The sequence below is a fragment of the Callithrix jacchus genome, chromosome 6 (assembly GCF_049354715.1).
Source record: "Callithrix jacchus isolate 240 chromosome 6, calJac240_pri, whole genome shotgun sequence".
Classification (NCBI taxonomy): domain Eukaryota; kingdom Metazoa; phylum Chordata; class Mammalia; order Primates; family Cebidae; genus Callithrix; species Callithrix jacchus.
Window position 1 is genome coordinate 105,488,795 of NC_133507.1, and position 14,425 is coordinate 105,503,219.

At 51.9% G+C, this 14,425-nt stretch overlaps 1 protein-coding gene across 8 annotated transcripts in view; it reads left to right on the forward strand.

Annotated features, from left to right (window-relative positions):
- GLI2 (GLI family zinc finger 2) overlaps positions 1 to 14,425 on the forward strand; it is a 252,688-nt gene that overhangs the window by 184,830 nt on the left and 53,433 nt on the right. For all 8 annotated transcript variants that reach the window (XM_035305106.3, XM_035305109.3, XM_054257716.2 and 5 more), the window contains one exon: positions 82 to 187. In XM_035305106.3, coding sequence (XP_035160997.3) covers positions 82 to 187 — 106 coding nt within the window. The remainder of the gene's footprint in view (positions 1 to 81; positions 188 to 14,425) is intronic.

The window sequence follows — 14,425 nt, forward strand, 5'->3', positions numbered from 1 at the left end:
GAGCTTTAAAGCCCTTTGAAAGTAGCTTTTTGAGGGAGGGGAAAAGTTTTTGAAGTCCTTTTTCTCTCTCCCACTCTGCAGTGCCGCAGCACCTCTTGCCACCGTTCCATGCGCCCCTACCCATTGATATGCGACACCAGGAGGGAAGGTACCATTACGAGCCTCATTCTGTCCACGGCGTGCACGGGTAAGTCCTGCCCTCTGCCTGCTGCTCCCTGCATGCAGTCACTTGCCATGGGGAGGCTGGGCCGGCAGCCTCAGCCACATCTCCTGCCTCTGTCTTTTGGGAGTTCCTGATCTACATTGTCCTGAATGGGCGATCACCTTTGTCATCATGGCCCAGGACCCTGTGTGAGCGTGTGGGTGGGTGGCATGGGAACACCAACCATCCCCAGCCCACATCACCACTTCGAAGGCTCTGGGCTTCCTTGGTGTCTCTATACATGGTTTCAGCTCTTTCTTCATCCATGCAGTGGGAATCCTGTCTAGGTCTAAGATCCTATATAAGTAGGGGGATCTTAGGTATATGTTGTTCCAGCATAATTTAGAGCACCCTTTTTCTCTCCTTCAAGTGACCCCTTTATATAGTCACCGTACTTATAAAGACAAGCTCAAAGTGATGCTCTGGCGCCCTTCCTATTCCCAGCTTTGAGTTCCCCAGGGAGAAGGGGTGGGGTCACCAGGTGGTCTCCACCTGCCTAGCCCTGTCCCCTTCATACCCACCTGGGGCCTCTAAGCCCATGGCTGCTGTCATTTTCTTGGCCTTTAGGACTCAAAGTCTTGGTCCTTGGCTATCCCATCTGTCCTCTTTCCAGGAGAGAGGCCCCTCCTTCTCCCTACCCCCAAACTCTCCGCTGCTCCCCACACCTGCCTCCAGGGGAGTACCTGCAAAGGAGTACCTACAAAAAAGTACAAGCCAGCCTCAAGACCCCTCTGGACCCAGCATCTTCATGCCCACACCTCCGGCCCCTCACCTCTGCATGCTAAGCTGCTGTCTATGGTTCTGTCCTGTGTCTCTGTGCCTGGTGCCAGCTGCCCGCCCAACGTGCCTGGAATGTCCCCCCATCAGGCCATCTCCAAGCCTCAACTGAGGAGCCACCTCCTCAGGGGCACTGTGGTCCTTCACACTGAGTGAAGGCTGCTGCTCTTGATCCACAGTATCATCATCCATTTTTGTACTTGCCTCCACCGAGCTCTGAGCTCTCCTCTCACCTCTGTGTCTCAGCAGCTGACATGAATAGGTGTACAACCAGTGTTTGCTGAGTGGAGAACCTCTCCCCGCCTGCCTCTACCATCTCCCATCCCAGTGAAGTCAGTAAGCACCTGCTGAGCCCTCACTGTGCTCACAGCATTGTGCCTGAGCAGGGTCCTGTTTCAGGACACCCACTGCTTCCCCAGGATGGAGCAAACCTGGGACTTTCACTTTCTTTTTAAAACCTTTTTTTTTTAACTTTTAAATCTTTTATTTTGAAATAATTAAGGACGTACAAAAACAGTTCCAAAATCATAAAGACTTTCTTGTATGAACTCCAAGCGGCTCCTCAAATGTTGACATCTTACATAACGCAAGACTGATAGCATGGTGTTCACTCACCCACAGAGCTTATCCAAATTTGGTCAGTTGCCTGCTAGTATCTTTCTTCCCAGTTCAAGATCCAGTCCTGGACCCCACGTGGCACTTGGCTGTCGAGACTCCCTTCATCATCTCTGGTCTGGGACAGTTCCTTAGTCTCCTTTGTCTTTCGTGACCTTGGCAGTTTTAAAGAGTCCTGGCCAGTTACAGTATAAGATGTCTCTGGGTTTGGGTGTGCCTAATGGATGCTGCTTCATGATGGCATTCTGATCATGTGTTTCGGGGAATAACACCATAAAAGCGATGTGTGTGGTTTCCAGGCATCCTGTCAGGAGGCCGATGATGTTCACCCTTCTCTTTGCTGGGAATGTCGATTACTTGGTTGTAGGGCTGTCTGCTGGCTTCCCAGCTTTAAAGTTGTCCCATTTGCAATTAATCAGTATCTTGTGGGATAATACTTGGAGAAAATGTTTCTTATCACATTTCCATCCTCTAACTTATACATCCATCAATGCTTCTTGCCAGAAACAGTCATTACTAGTGTTTGTCAAATGGTGATTTTCTGTTTCTATCTTTCTGTCCACATTTACTGGTTGGAACTCTCCTGTAAGGAAAAGCTATCCGATCTCCCACATTTATTTACATATTTCCATGCAGTTGTCTGTTGATACACACATGGACGCATGGTTATTTGTGTGATTCTATGGGTTATACTCTATTATCACTATTTATTGTGCTGGTCCAGTTGTCCCAGATTTGGACATTGGGGGTCCCTTCAAGTTGTCCTCTGTGTCCTGTTGACATGTTGGGAGCTTTTCATTTTATTTCATTGTGCGTGGCTGGTTCTCACTTGACTATATCTGCCGCAGCAGCCTTGTGTCTGCCGGGTGGGTGTTGGGGTCATTTCCCTCTCTGCTCACCTCCAGGGCCCCTCCACCTCCAGGTGGCTGAGACCACAGCCAGAGAAGCCTAAAGGTGTACGTGTTTGGAACTAGTTGGGCCATCCAAAAATTGCTAAGTGGCGCCTGAGAATCCTAGGAGCATTTAGGGAGCTCAGTCCCTGTTGGGAGGGGGTTGCTGTTGCTGATTTCTTGCTCATGAGTCATGTTTGGCTGGTTCGGTGACACAGATCCTTGGACATAGCAGGCCTTCTTCAAAGTGCTCCCTGCACGGGTGTTGATCAGGAAAACTGGGCAATGCTGAGCACTCCGTGCGGAGTCCATGCTGGAGGCTTCCCCCTGTAGGTGAATGTCCTGGCTTATATCTCCCTACACACCTGAAGTGTGTCGAGGTACCACCAGAAGTGTAGGAAGACCCCAACAGTGATGACTGTCATTCCTCATGTAACTGACCTTGTGAACAGGGCCTGCTGTAAATGCTTTCCTGTATGCAGGCCATTTAATCTTCTCAACAACCCAAAAGAGAGTCATTGTGTGTTTTTCCATTTTACAAATGAAGGAACGGAAGCAGCACAGAGTGGGTAGCTGACTAACCCTACGGCTTACCCGCTTTGGAAGTTAGAAATCAAGTTCCAGCCCCCTGAGCTCAGGCGCTCCACTGCAAGCTGGCCTTTCTTGTAGGAGCATAAGTATGGACCACAGGTCCCTCTGGTGAGCTCTCCTAAGCCCTTCCTGATGGCACCTCAGTCCTTCGTTAGGGCACTGCCCGAGTCCAGTGGCTCCCAGACTCCCAGGCCAAGCAGCAGCAGCCCCTGGGAGCCCCTGGGAGTCTGTTGCAGGCAATGCAGATCCTCAGGCTGCAGCCCAGCCCCATTGAGTCAGAGACACTGGGGGAGGGGCCTGTGTATATGTGTGCCTCGCCTTGTAGGTAATGCAGCTGTAGGCTCTGGCTTGAGAGGCCTGGCTGCAGGCAGAGCCCCCGCTGAGAGGGGAGGCCCCCAGTGCTGTCCTTCCCTGGGCAGGTAGGAGCCCTGGGAAGGGGCCTGGGTCTTCTCCAGGCTTTCCCATGCTCCAGCTCTGGGTAGGGCCTGCTTCCTTTCCTGTCCAGTGAGGTGGGGTGTGAGCAGAGCACTTGGAGAAGGAGGCCGTGAATGCTGGCAAGCAGCAGGGAGGGGTGCCCAGCTGGTGGCCCATAGAGACGACTTTGTCCCTCCTGGCCTGCTCGGCTCTTTCACTGGACTGGATTCCTGAAGAGATTCCTAAGGCTGCTGTAACTAATTACCGTAAACTCCATGGCTTAAAACAATGCAAACTATCCTCATATTGTTCTGGAGGTCGGAAGTCTGAAATAAATCTTATAGTGCTTAAAACCAAGGAGTTGGAGGCAGGGCTGGTTCCTTCTGGAGGCTCCAGGGGAAAATCTTTGACGTTTCTAGGTTCTGGAGGTTGCCTACATTCCTCGGCTTACAGCCCCAACCTCATACGCGTCGCCTTTCCCCACCTTGCTCTGTCCTCACCTCGCCTTCTTCCTGGTCTGTGGGAGTTTCCTCCCCTGCTTCTCTCTTCTAAGGACACCTGCCATTGTCTTTAGGGCCTATCAGGGTAATCCACGTGTGGCTCCCATCTCAAGATCTTTAGGGTAGTTGCATCTCCAAAGTCCATTTGCCATAGAAGGAAACACAAATGCCAGGGATTAGGGTATGGACGGACATTCTTGGGGGCCATTATTCAGGTTATTTGGGATCACTGAGCCCCAGTGTGGAGTCTGGCATTAGCCAGTAGAATACAGTAAAGCATATTTATAATTTGCATGGTTCTGCAGTAGCCCAGACACAGCCCTGGGCCTTGGTGTGCTGTACTGATCAATCTTCCTGATTGCTCTGTGAGATGGGGGTTAAGCTTCATCTTGCAGATGCAGACATTGAGGCTCAGAGAGGTACAGTGACTTCTATGTGACATCCCTAAAAGGCAGTTACTTCTGTGAGGGCAAGGCTCTGGGGTGCAGATCTCCCGAGCCAAGGACGGGCTAGTTAAGCCCCAGTGATGGGCAGCAGCATGGTGCTCCCAGAGCCCCCCGTCCCTACCTGGTCCCACTGGGTGGGCTTCACGTGGCTCCACACTATCCTCAGGACAGTTGGTTCCTGCCAGGCCAAGCCGGGGACACAGCAAGGGCCTCAGGGCTGGCCCATACCCTCACCTTCTCCACCCCCAGTGCCCCAGGTGGGAACCAGGACAAAGCCTGTGAGGAAAACGGACCTGTGGCTCTGGCTTCCGTGCTGAGTGTGGACGGAGCCTGGTAGAGCACCCTGATCCATCAAGCCTATGTTGCAGCCCACTCCTCCCTGTCAGGACCAGATGTGCCTAATTGCACAAATGTTTGCACAGAAAATCAGATGTGGTGTCATTTCATTTCAGTGTCACCTGAACCTGAGCGTCTGCCTGCTGCCCTGGGCTGGTGACCATTTTGTGAGTGCGCCCACCACTCAGTCCTTGCACCTTCTGTTCTCCACTGCTCAAGCACCCAGACCCCTCCCTGTTCCCTCTCAGGATCCCGTTAGCTCCAGGGAGGGCACATCTGGTGTGTACAGTCTCCAGAGAGGTGTTCACTGCACTCTCTCATTCCGCCTTGCCCTCTGCCCCTTGGGAGTACCTTGGTCATCACCCAGGAGCCTGCCGATGCCAGCTCTCAGTCTGCCAGGCTACCCCCACTGTGACCCATTCCTGAACCCCCGAGCTGTGATTAGCATGAATTAACTAACCTCAGCTCTCTCATCTGTAGAAGGGCCAGATCTACTGAGACAGCCCCTGTAACCCAGCCTACCGAGTTATTCTGAGAAGGAAGCAGGGTAATGTGAGTAAAGCATCTAGAACACTTTGGAAACACTCAGTGGATCTGAGCAACAGTCATGATCATTGTTGCCCCCCTTGCTGATTTGAGAAGGGGGCCACGGCAGTCTGGGAGACTGGGCGGCAAAGGCCGGCCACGGTGTGTCCAGGGGCTGCAGCGTAGGAAGGTGGGGGATGGGGCCGAAGGAGTGCCGTGGTGCGTGGAGGGTGTCTTTCTTTCCCCCAGTTGAGGAATTTGGACTTCCTCCTTTTAGCAACCAGGAACAGCAGGGAGTGGTCAGATTTTTTTCAGGCAATTACAGGAGCAATTAGGGAATGGACAGGAGAAGGGCAGGAATGGGGTGAGGGGACCTGCCAGATCTGCCGCAGTGGCTCTGGGGGTGGGGGAGCAGGACCAGGGTGATTACCCAGCTGTAAACAGGCAGCTGCACGTGTGGAAGGCAGGGCACGGAGGCTGGTGTAAGGACTACCACGCAGCATAGCCCAGCTCGATGGCCTCCTCATAGATACCCAAGCCAGCTCCTCTGCAGAGCAGCCTTCCCAGTCCCTCAAGGTTCAGACCCACACAGGCTTGCATGGCTTACTGATGCTCCCATGGTCCCAGGAGAGGAAAGGCACCGCCCGTGGACTCCTGCTGCAGCGTCTTTGGGCTGCACAAATCACAGGTGATGGGGAGAAAAATGGGGAGTGGGTGTGATGGCTGCTGGTCATATCCCCACAAGCAGGGTGGGGGAAAAAAAGACTCCCTCCCCCCACACACACCACGGCACTCTGTAGAAGGGCCAAATCTACTGAGAAGGGGGCCACAGCAGGCTGGGAGAAGGGCCGCACACTTCTCAGAAGAGAAGGCCATCTGTGAATAGGGCCTCACACTCCCAGCAGTCCCTTCAACCTTGTGACGCTAACAGGAAAGAGAAGCTCTTTGGATGCCCTATGGGCCCCTGCCTCCCAGAAAAAAGCCAGGGTGTCACGGAAGTATGGCTGAGGTGTAGGGGGGAAGGGGCCCCCACTGGTGCTCCCCGTCTCATCAGCGTATGCAGTCACACAGGCATGAGTCTGGCCTGCCTGGGGCCAGCATTAACTTGTGTCCTGGAGGGGAAAGCGGAAGTCCATGCTCCTAGTTCAGGAGGCCGGGGCTAACCTTCAGCTCCCCGTGTTGCTTCTGGGGACCTTTCCAGCCCTGCTTTGCCTTGGGGCTTTAGAGGGGACCGATTTCAGCTGCTTCCTGCCCAGAAGGGCATATAGAAACTGTCCCATGCTTCAGTTCCGAAACCTGGATGCAGATCTGAACAAACAGGGTGTGTCTTAAAGATGCACATTCCAGGCCCTGGCCCCAGGAGTTCCTGGTAACTTTCAGGCTAGGGTGAGGCCCGGGAACCTGCTTATTTACAGATACCCACAGGCCAGAGTCTGGGGACCACTGCAGATCCCCCATTTGCTTGACATCCGGAAAAGCAGGCACAGAGCTGCTTGTTGGCTTTCTGGACTCGTCGCTGACAGCATCTCACCGCCAAAATAGGGGTTGTTAAAAATCTCCTGGTTCCTTGTGATAACCCATTCACAGAAAAGCACCTCCAAGTTGACCTAAACCTATTCGTATTCTCAGCTTGCAAAAGGCAGTGGGTACATGGGGTGGGAACAGCTTCGGTATCTCAGCCTTCCTTTCTCCTCCTGCCTGGCACCATCGGACCTCTGACGTCCTCAGCTCCACCCCCAACCTGACCACTGCTGGTGGCTTCCTGCAGATCACTCAGTCCTGAGCTGTACTTGGTTTGCATTGCACTGGCAGTCACGGCCCAAGGCCACTCTCCCTGGAGGAGAGATGAACAGGCTCTTGCTGGCACAGATGGCTCAGGGTTGTAGCTATCAACTCATGTAAAGTCAGCACTCAGGCCCAGGTATGTTAGAGCAAGAGAGGGAATGCCAGCTGCTGAGCGTGGGGCCCTCACTTCCCTGTCATCTGTGCGCTTGGTCAAGCAAAATGCGCATTACCCAGGGTCTCCAGAGACAGTTTTAAGAGTGTCTGAAGCCCCACTTGGCCCCCAAGACTGCATATTAATGGGGATGTTTAGCCGGGTGGCAGTATGCCTTCATTTGAGAGAGAAGTTTCTTTACTGCTACAGGGCTGAACTCATGAACTTTCTAGTCTGGGGGGATTTGAAGATTGCTTTTTCCAAGGTCAGTGTCCCATAAAGACGGCACTGTTCACCGTGAGATTAATGAACACAGCAGCCTGCTCAGCCTGTGACTCACCAGTGTCATGCTGGGCCCTTGTGACTCCATCCTCACTCATTCACTGAGGCGGGTGGATTGAGCAGAAGATACTTTTTTCTTGATTCTTGGCACAGCACCCGAGGTTCACGAGTCATAGAGGATTGGCTTTGTTTGTTTTTTGGGAAGAACCTTCTCCTCCCTCTGCAAACACGTTTCTTTTCAGAGCCTAGGGGAAGGAGACTTCCGAAAGGCTTGTCCATCTGCCCCACGGGATGAGATGCTGGGTTGTCCCTCCTCCTTCCGTGGGTCCACACTGCCTCTCCATCTCCAGGGAGCTCTTCCTTAAAACCACTGTTGCTGCCCACTTCTTCAGAGCAACTGGACAGCAGGTAGACAAGGAGCCCAGAAATCCTGGGTCTAGGCAATATGTGGGTAGCACACCCTCCATCCGTGGCTGTCTGAGGGTAGACTGATTAGCTTTGCAGCCTTGGCTCTGAGACCCCATCAGGCAGGCCCCTTCCACTTTCTTGGCTGTGGGCTGCTTGGGTCAGACCAGCAGAGGAGCAGTAGCAGGAGTCGGTGTCCAGCCCCTGACTTATGTCATCTCACCCTCCCTGCAAGGAAAGCAGTGCTCTCACTCCCACTTGATAATTGGGGAAACTGAGGCACGGGAAGGCTGACTGCCTTTCCAGTGATACACTCCTAGTAAGCAGCATAGCTTACTGGGCATTTTGGCCCCCCACTCCCTTGCTAAAGTCTTTCCCAGCTCTGAGAGCTTCAGATTCCCAAAGCCAAGAATGCACTTGCTGGGCTGCGTGGGACAGGCAGCTCATTTATAATGGAATCTGGCCTATAAAAGTTTAACGAGGAGCGTGTCTGATAAGATGGCCTGGTCTTTGATCTTTGCTGAACGCCAGTCCCTCGCAGAAGAGGAGCTGCCTGGCTCTGGGCTTTGGAGAGAGCTGTGGTGGTCAGCCGAGAGCAGGAGAGGCCAGGGAGTGGAGCAAATCTTGATGTGCTGGCTGAGGCGGGTGTGCAGTGGGGGAGGGGCTGTGGCAGGATCAGGATGACCTTTTTGGTTCCTCTGCTGTCCCTCGGGGCCCCCACTGTCAGACGTTTCCTCTTCACACCCCCAGGATGTAGACAGAACCGGGTTGAGGCCGGGGTTCACATCTTGCCTGTGCTGCTTATACTCTTTACATCTTTGGGCTTACTTAGCCCCACGGCCTCAGTGTCCCCATCTCTAAAATGAGGACATGATGGTTCCCGATGTGAAACTGTTGTGAGGACTCGATGGGTGTCTGTAACACATGTAGAACCACACCTGGGACATATGGAGTGGAGGACGGTCCCCTGCTCTAATCACTCCCCTGCTGACATTAGAAGGAAACCCACATTTCCCTGCAGACACCCTGCAGGGTACTGGGCCAGTGGTGTCCCATTTAGTCCTCCCAACACCCTGTAAGGTGGAGAATTTTTTCCTTGATTCATAGAGAAGAGAACTGGGGGGTTCCCAGAATTTAAAAGCTTCCCAAGACTGCCCAGCTTGTGAGATCTCACCAAGCCTGAGCTCTCTCCTATGCCATGATTGTCCTCAGAGAGGAAAGAGAGTCTCGCCATGGTTCCCAGGGCTACAGTGTGTTGTCTCTGTCTGCAGACATGGAAACAGACCAGTAATCAACTCAAAGGAATTAAGCACTAACAGTAAAATTTCAGGCATTGGTGGGGTGGATTGGCCTTTGAGGTGGGGTGTCCTCTTAGCCTGCACGTGTTCAGATTGTCCATTCGGTGGAAGCTGACGCCACTGCCAGATGTATTCGTTTGTTCAGCCTAACTCATTGTTGCTGGATTTATTGTATCCCAAGTGCTATCACTTGAGGCCGCTCAACATGTGTGGAGAGGAAGTGTGGGCAGTGCCCTGCCCCTAAGACACTGCTTAAAAAGGTCAGAAATTGTGGGCAGTGCCCTGCCCCTAAGACACTGGTTAAAAAGGTCAGAAATTGCTGCTGCCCTCAAGCCTCTGTGACTACAGTGTAGATGGCATGTCTGGTGCCCATCCAGAAGTGTGCTGGACACGCCAGGAGCCCCAGCCCTCTGTCCTCTCCTTTCAGGGCTGCCCTTCTGAAATGTACACTTAGCTTTGCTGTCCAAACAAAGTAGCGAGAGTTCAGAGTTACTTAACTCAGTGGGGAATGTTCCTAGTGCCCATTCCTCTGAGGACACTCACCCAGTGACCATGTGTGCCAGCCTCATGCACTGGGGATACAGGCCCAAGGAGGCAGTCTTTTTTTTAATAGAATGTTTATTTGTATAAATGTATGGGGTGCAAGTCCAGTTTTGTGATCTGCATAGGTTTGTAGTGGTGACGTCAGGGCTTTTGGGGTATCCAGCACCTGAATAGGGTGCATTGCACCCACTGGTTTCTCATCCTCCATGCCCCTTCCACCTCCAGGAGGCACAGTCTTGCTCCATGCACAGACCCCATGCATGATCTGGTTGGGGAGAGGGCAGAAATTGGGCAGTGCGAGGGTGATATGCTGGAAGAGGGGTGTGCGGAGCCCAGAGCACCAGGAATACAGGAACAGAAAATATTTGTCAGCGGGGAGGCACAGATGCCTGCCTCCCCCATGTCCCAGCCCTTCCCCAACCCTGCCCATCAGGGTTGCCCTGCTCCAAGGAGAGAAATCTTTTCAACACACACACTCATGAAGGCTTGGTGAAAATCAGCAGCACACCCACCTCTAAGAAGAGATTACATCTGAGCTACTCAGGATTCTCCAGCTAGTTTTGACAGGCATCCAGGAAAGGAAATTCCACACACCACTTTGGCAGGCTGGGCCAGCGTTTAAGAATCTCACTGTGGAGGAGTTTCTCTCCAGCACACTGGCCACCCAGGCCCTTCCTCATCGCTAAAAACCAGGCCCTTAGCAAAGTCTAGTGAAAGCTCTCCCCCTAAGAAGGCCTCACCCTCCACTCCCAAGATTGCCATCTTATTCTCTTATTTCTTTATTCCTACCCATGGCTTTAAACCCTTGACTTTCTGGAAGATTAGGTTCAGCAGTGCTCAGCCAAGGGCAGCTTCTATTACAGACAAAGACCCCATGTACCCTGGAGGGTAACCATTGCCGCAGTTTACCTGGAGGGGCGCTAAGCAGGACTTTTTCCCCCAGGGCCTCGTCCCAGGACCCAGCCACATTCCTGGTCCCACTGGACGCTTGAAGCAAACCCAAGGCTTCCTCCAGGCCCCACACCTCACTCCTCCTCTCCCCACCCTGCTCCAGCAAAGCCTTCCCTTTGCTAGGAAAAAAGTCTCCCTGATAATCCCCTCTTATCTTTCATGCTTTTTGGGTTTTCTGTTTGCAAAAGCTGATAACCTTCTTATTCTTCTGCCTCCCCCCCTGGGGGGGGGGGGTTGGGGGAACTGATAAAGGGTGGGCGAATCAATTACCCATTGTGGACCCTGAGGCTAGATTGTAACCAAGTCCATCTGTATTGCCTCCTTTGTAGGCGTAATTTTATAACTTAATTTCCCTACCAAAACATCAGTGTTTACTTAGTAAGAAATCTGCTCTTTGTCAACAGAAAACAGTGATTTCTTTATTACGGCTCTGCATAGGGGGTGACAGCTGAAAGCTGGCCTGGTCTGGTGTGGTGTCCGTAATGGGAACAGGGGTGAGTGCATGTCGAATGTATGGGATGTGTAAACAGATGTGTGTCTGTTGCAGATGGGGCTGGGGCTGGCCTGGAGGGAGCCTGGACAGCAGATAGATGTTGCGCCGGAGAGGGCCCATGGAGGGATCATGTAGACAGCCACTGAGCCCCAGACACTTTCCAGCAGTCACACACGTTCACCACCAGCACCAGCCCTGCAGCCGTCCCGCTCCCAGAATCCTCATCCACTTAGCCAAGTTAAACCAGAGACTACTCTACCCAGCCATCCTTTAAAAACAAAACGGTCTTATTAAATACTGAAAACATGCAAAAGAACAACAAAAGCAGCCAGGTACAGTGGCTAACACTGGAAATTCCAACACTTTGGGAGGCCGAGGCAGGTGGATCACCTGAGGTCAGGAGTTCGAGACCCCAACATGGCAAAACCCTGTCTCTACTAATAATACAAAAATTAGCTGGGCGTGGTAGCACATGCCTGTAATCCCAGCTACTGGGGAGGCTGAGGCAGGAGAATCACATGAACCCGAAAGGCGGAGGTTGCAGTGAGCCAAGATCACGCCATTGCACTCCAACCTGGGCAACAAGAGAGAAACTGCGTCTCAAAAAAAGTAACAACAAAAGCATGCTTAAGATATCTGAGTAATTATGACATATACGCCCTCATCCCCTGCCCACCCTAAGGACTGGGGACATGCCAGCACCTTTGAGGCCCCGTGTCCTCCCCATTCTTCTGCCTCAGGTCCTTCCCACTCCATCATTCTTTGGGATTTGGAGTTTATCACCCCTCACATCTATGTCAGTTTTACCTTATGTCTGACTCCCCTAACAATATATTAATTCATTTTGCTTTGCCATTCTTTATATACATAAATGGAATCATTGCAGAGATATTCTTCCGGAACTTGCCTTCTCACTCTGTGTTGTTCCGAAGAGTCTCCTGCTAGTGCGTGGGGCTCTTTATTCATTCATTTTGGCTGCTCTGAAGCAGTCTGTGTTGACTGGCATTGGGGATGTGTCTGTTTTTGCTAATTTGAACATGACTGCAGAAACACTTTTATACGATCCTCTGGGCCCCAGGGGCGGGGCTATTTAAAGTAAATGCATGTCTGGGAATGGAAATGCTGAGTCACGGGATTCACGTTGTAACCCTCCTAGATACTGCCAGACTTCGCCCGCTGGTTTTGCCAACACTCACTCTCACCAGCAGTTTGAGAGCTGGCCTTGCCCCTTATCCTCGTGATATCCTTGCCCGTCGCTTTGGAGGTGATGGCCTCTACATTTTAATTTTTGCCAAACTGGCACTTTTCTGTGATTTTAATTTTCTGCTTTCCCTTATTACTAATGAAGCTGAGTGTTCTTTCTCATACCTATTGGCTACTATTGTTTCCTTCTTGGGAAATGTCTATTTCCCATTTGGAAATCGACCCATTTATCTATGGACAAATTTGGCTATCTTGGCCATTTATTTATGAAGTTGCCTTTTTCCCACTGTTTGAATAAGCATTTTGCACACCAAGGTGACTCGCTCCAGTTAGCGGTGTGTGTTGTGAATATCCTCTCCCAGTTCGTGCCTGGTCTCTTCACTCCCTTGATAGCATGATTTGGATGAAGAGAAGTTCCCATTGTAAAGTAGCTCAGGTCGGTTACCACCCTTTCTACTACAGTTTTCCCTACATGTTCTCCTTCCACTCCGGTGTCTGGTCAGACCTTCAGCCTCTGGACTATACTGGCTATTCCCCAATACAACATGCCCTTGTACAGCTATTCTCCCATCTCAGAATACCAGGCCTCTACTACTCACCACCTCCATTCCATTCTCTTGCTAGAGTCTGGGCACAGTTCAGATGCCACCTCCTGCAAAAAGCCCTCTCAGACTGCACCAACAGAGTGGGTGAATTCTTTTCCTCCCACCCCTCTTCCTGCTCCAGCACCTCGCGGACTGCTTGCAGGCTACAGTCAGTGTCCATCCTCTCTCTGTGACTCCAGAGGTCCTGGCACAGTGATTTGGCCAAAGCACCAGTGTGAACTATGTGATTGAGGGCCTGTGATTTCCTGAGCTTGTGGCTGGTCTTGGGAGTGCCTTCCCAGCAGCAGCACCCTGACTGTCCTACCATCACCATGGCTTCATGGGCACTCAAGTGGTCTGCTGAGATCTGTGCACGTGTGAATTCACAGTAGACCTTGGAAATGTGTGGTGCAACACTTGTCAGTCAGGTTTGCAACCACCTGCTCCCTCACTACCTGGGTGCATGCAGGACCCTGGACCAGTCTGCCTGTGACCCCAGCTCCCACCATCAGTGCCATCAGAGGCCCACACTCAGTGAACATCAGCTGATCTGGGGGAATGATGTGTGACACGGACACAGAGCAGCAGTGAATGTCTGGACACTGTGGCCTCAGCTCCCATGTGCAGAGCCTCTCCATGAGGACAGACTGCCACCAGACACACAGGAGAGTACAGCTTAACAAAAGACATGGACTGCACTTCAGTTTGAGAAAGGGACAGTTCTCCATTGTTTTCCAAAAGAATTTGCCATATGGCTCTTAAAAAATGCAAATCCCTTTAGTACGTTTTGTAAAGAACTTGATTTCTAGAACTTTCTAAACAAATGTATGGAAAACATGGTAAGCACTCTTGCCAGCGTACAGTTTCACCTACAAAACAAAACACCAAAACCCAAATGAACAAACAAAAACCCTGGGGAGGAGATTGAATTCCATCCAGAGGAGTGTTCTGGAGCTCTGTTTCTAGAGTCGAGGGTGGCAGGAGCTGGCCTTGTTCTACAGGGAGGCCCTGGGAGAGCAGACACATGCACACCCTGCCCTGGCACTAAGAATTCTCAGTTTTGGCTAGGCGCAGTGGCTCACACCTGTAATTCCAGCACTTTGGGAGGCCAAGGCAAGCGGATCACATGAGGTCAAGAGTTTGAGACCAGCCCGGCTAACATGATAAAACCCCATCTCTACTAAAAGTACAAAAAATTAGCCAGGGATAGTGGTATGCATCTGTAATCCCAGCTACTCAGGAGGCTGAGGCAGGAGAATTGCTTGAAACCAAGGAGGCGGAGGTTGCAGTGAGCTGAGATCACACCATCGCACTCCAGTCTGGGCAACAGAGCAAGACTCCATCTCAAAAAAAAAAAAAGAAAGTCCCAGATTGGGGAGGAAGAGATGCAAGGCCAAGCTTTGGGGACTCCAGCTTCCTTTCCAGCAGATCAGT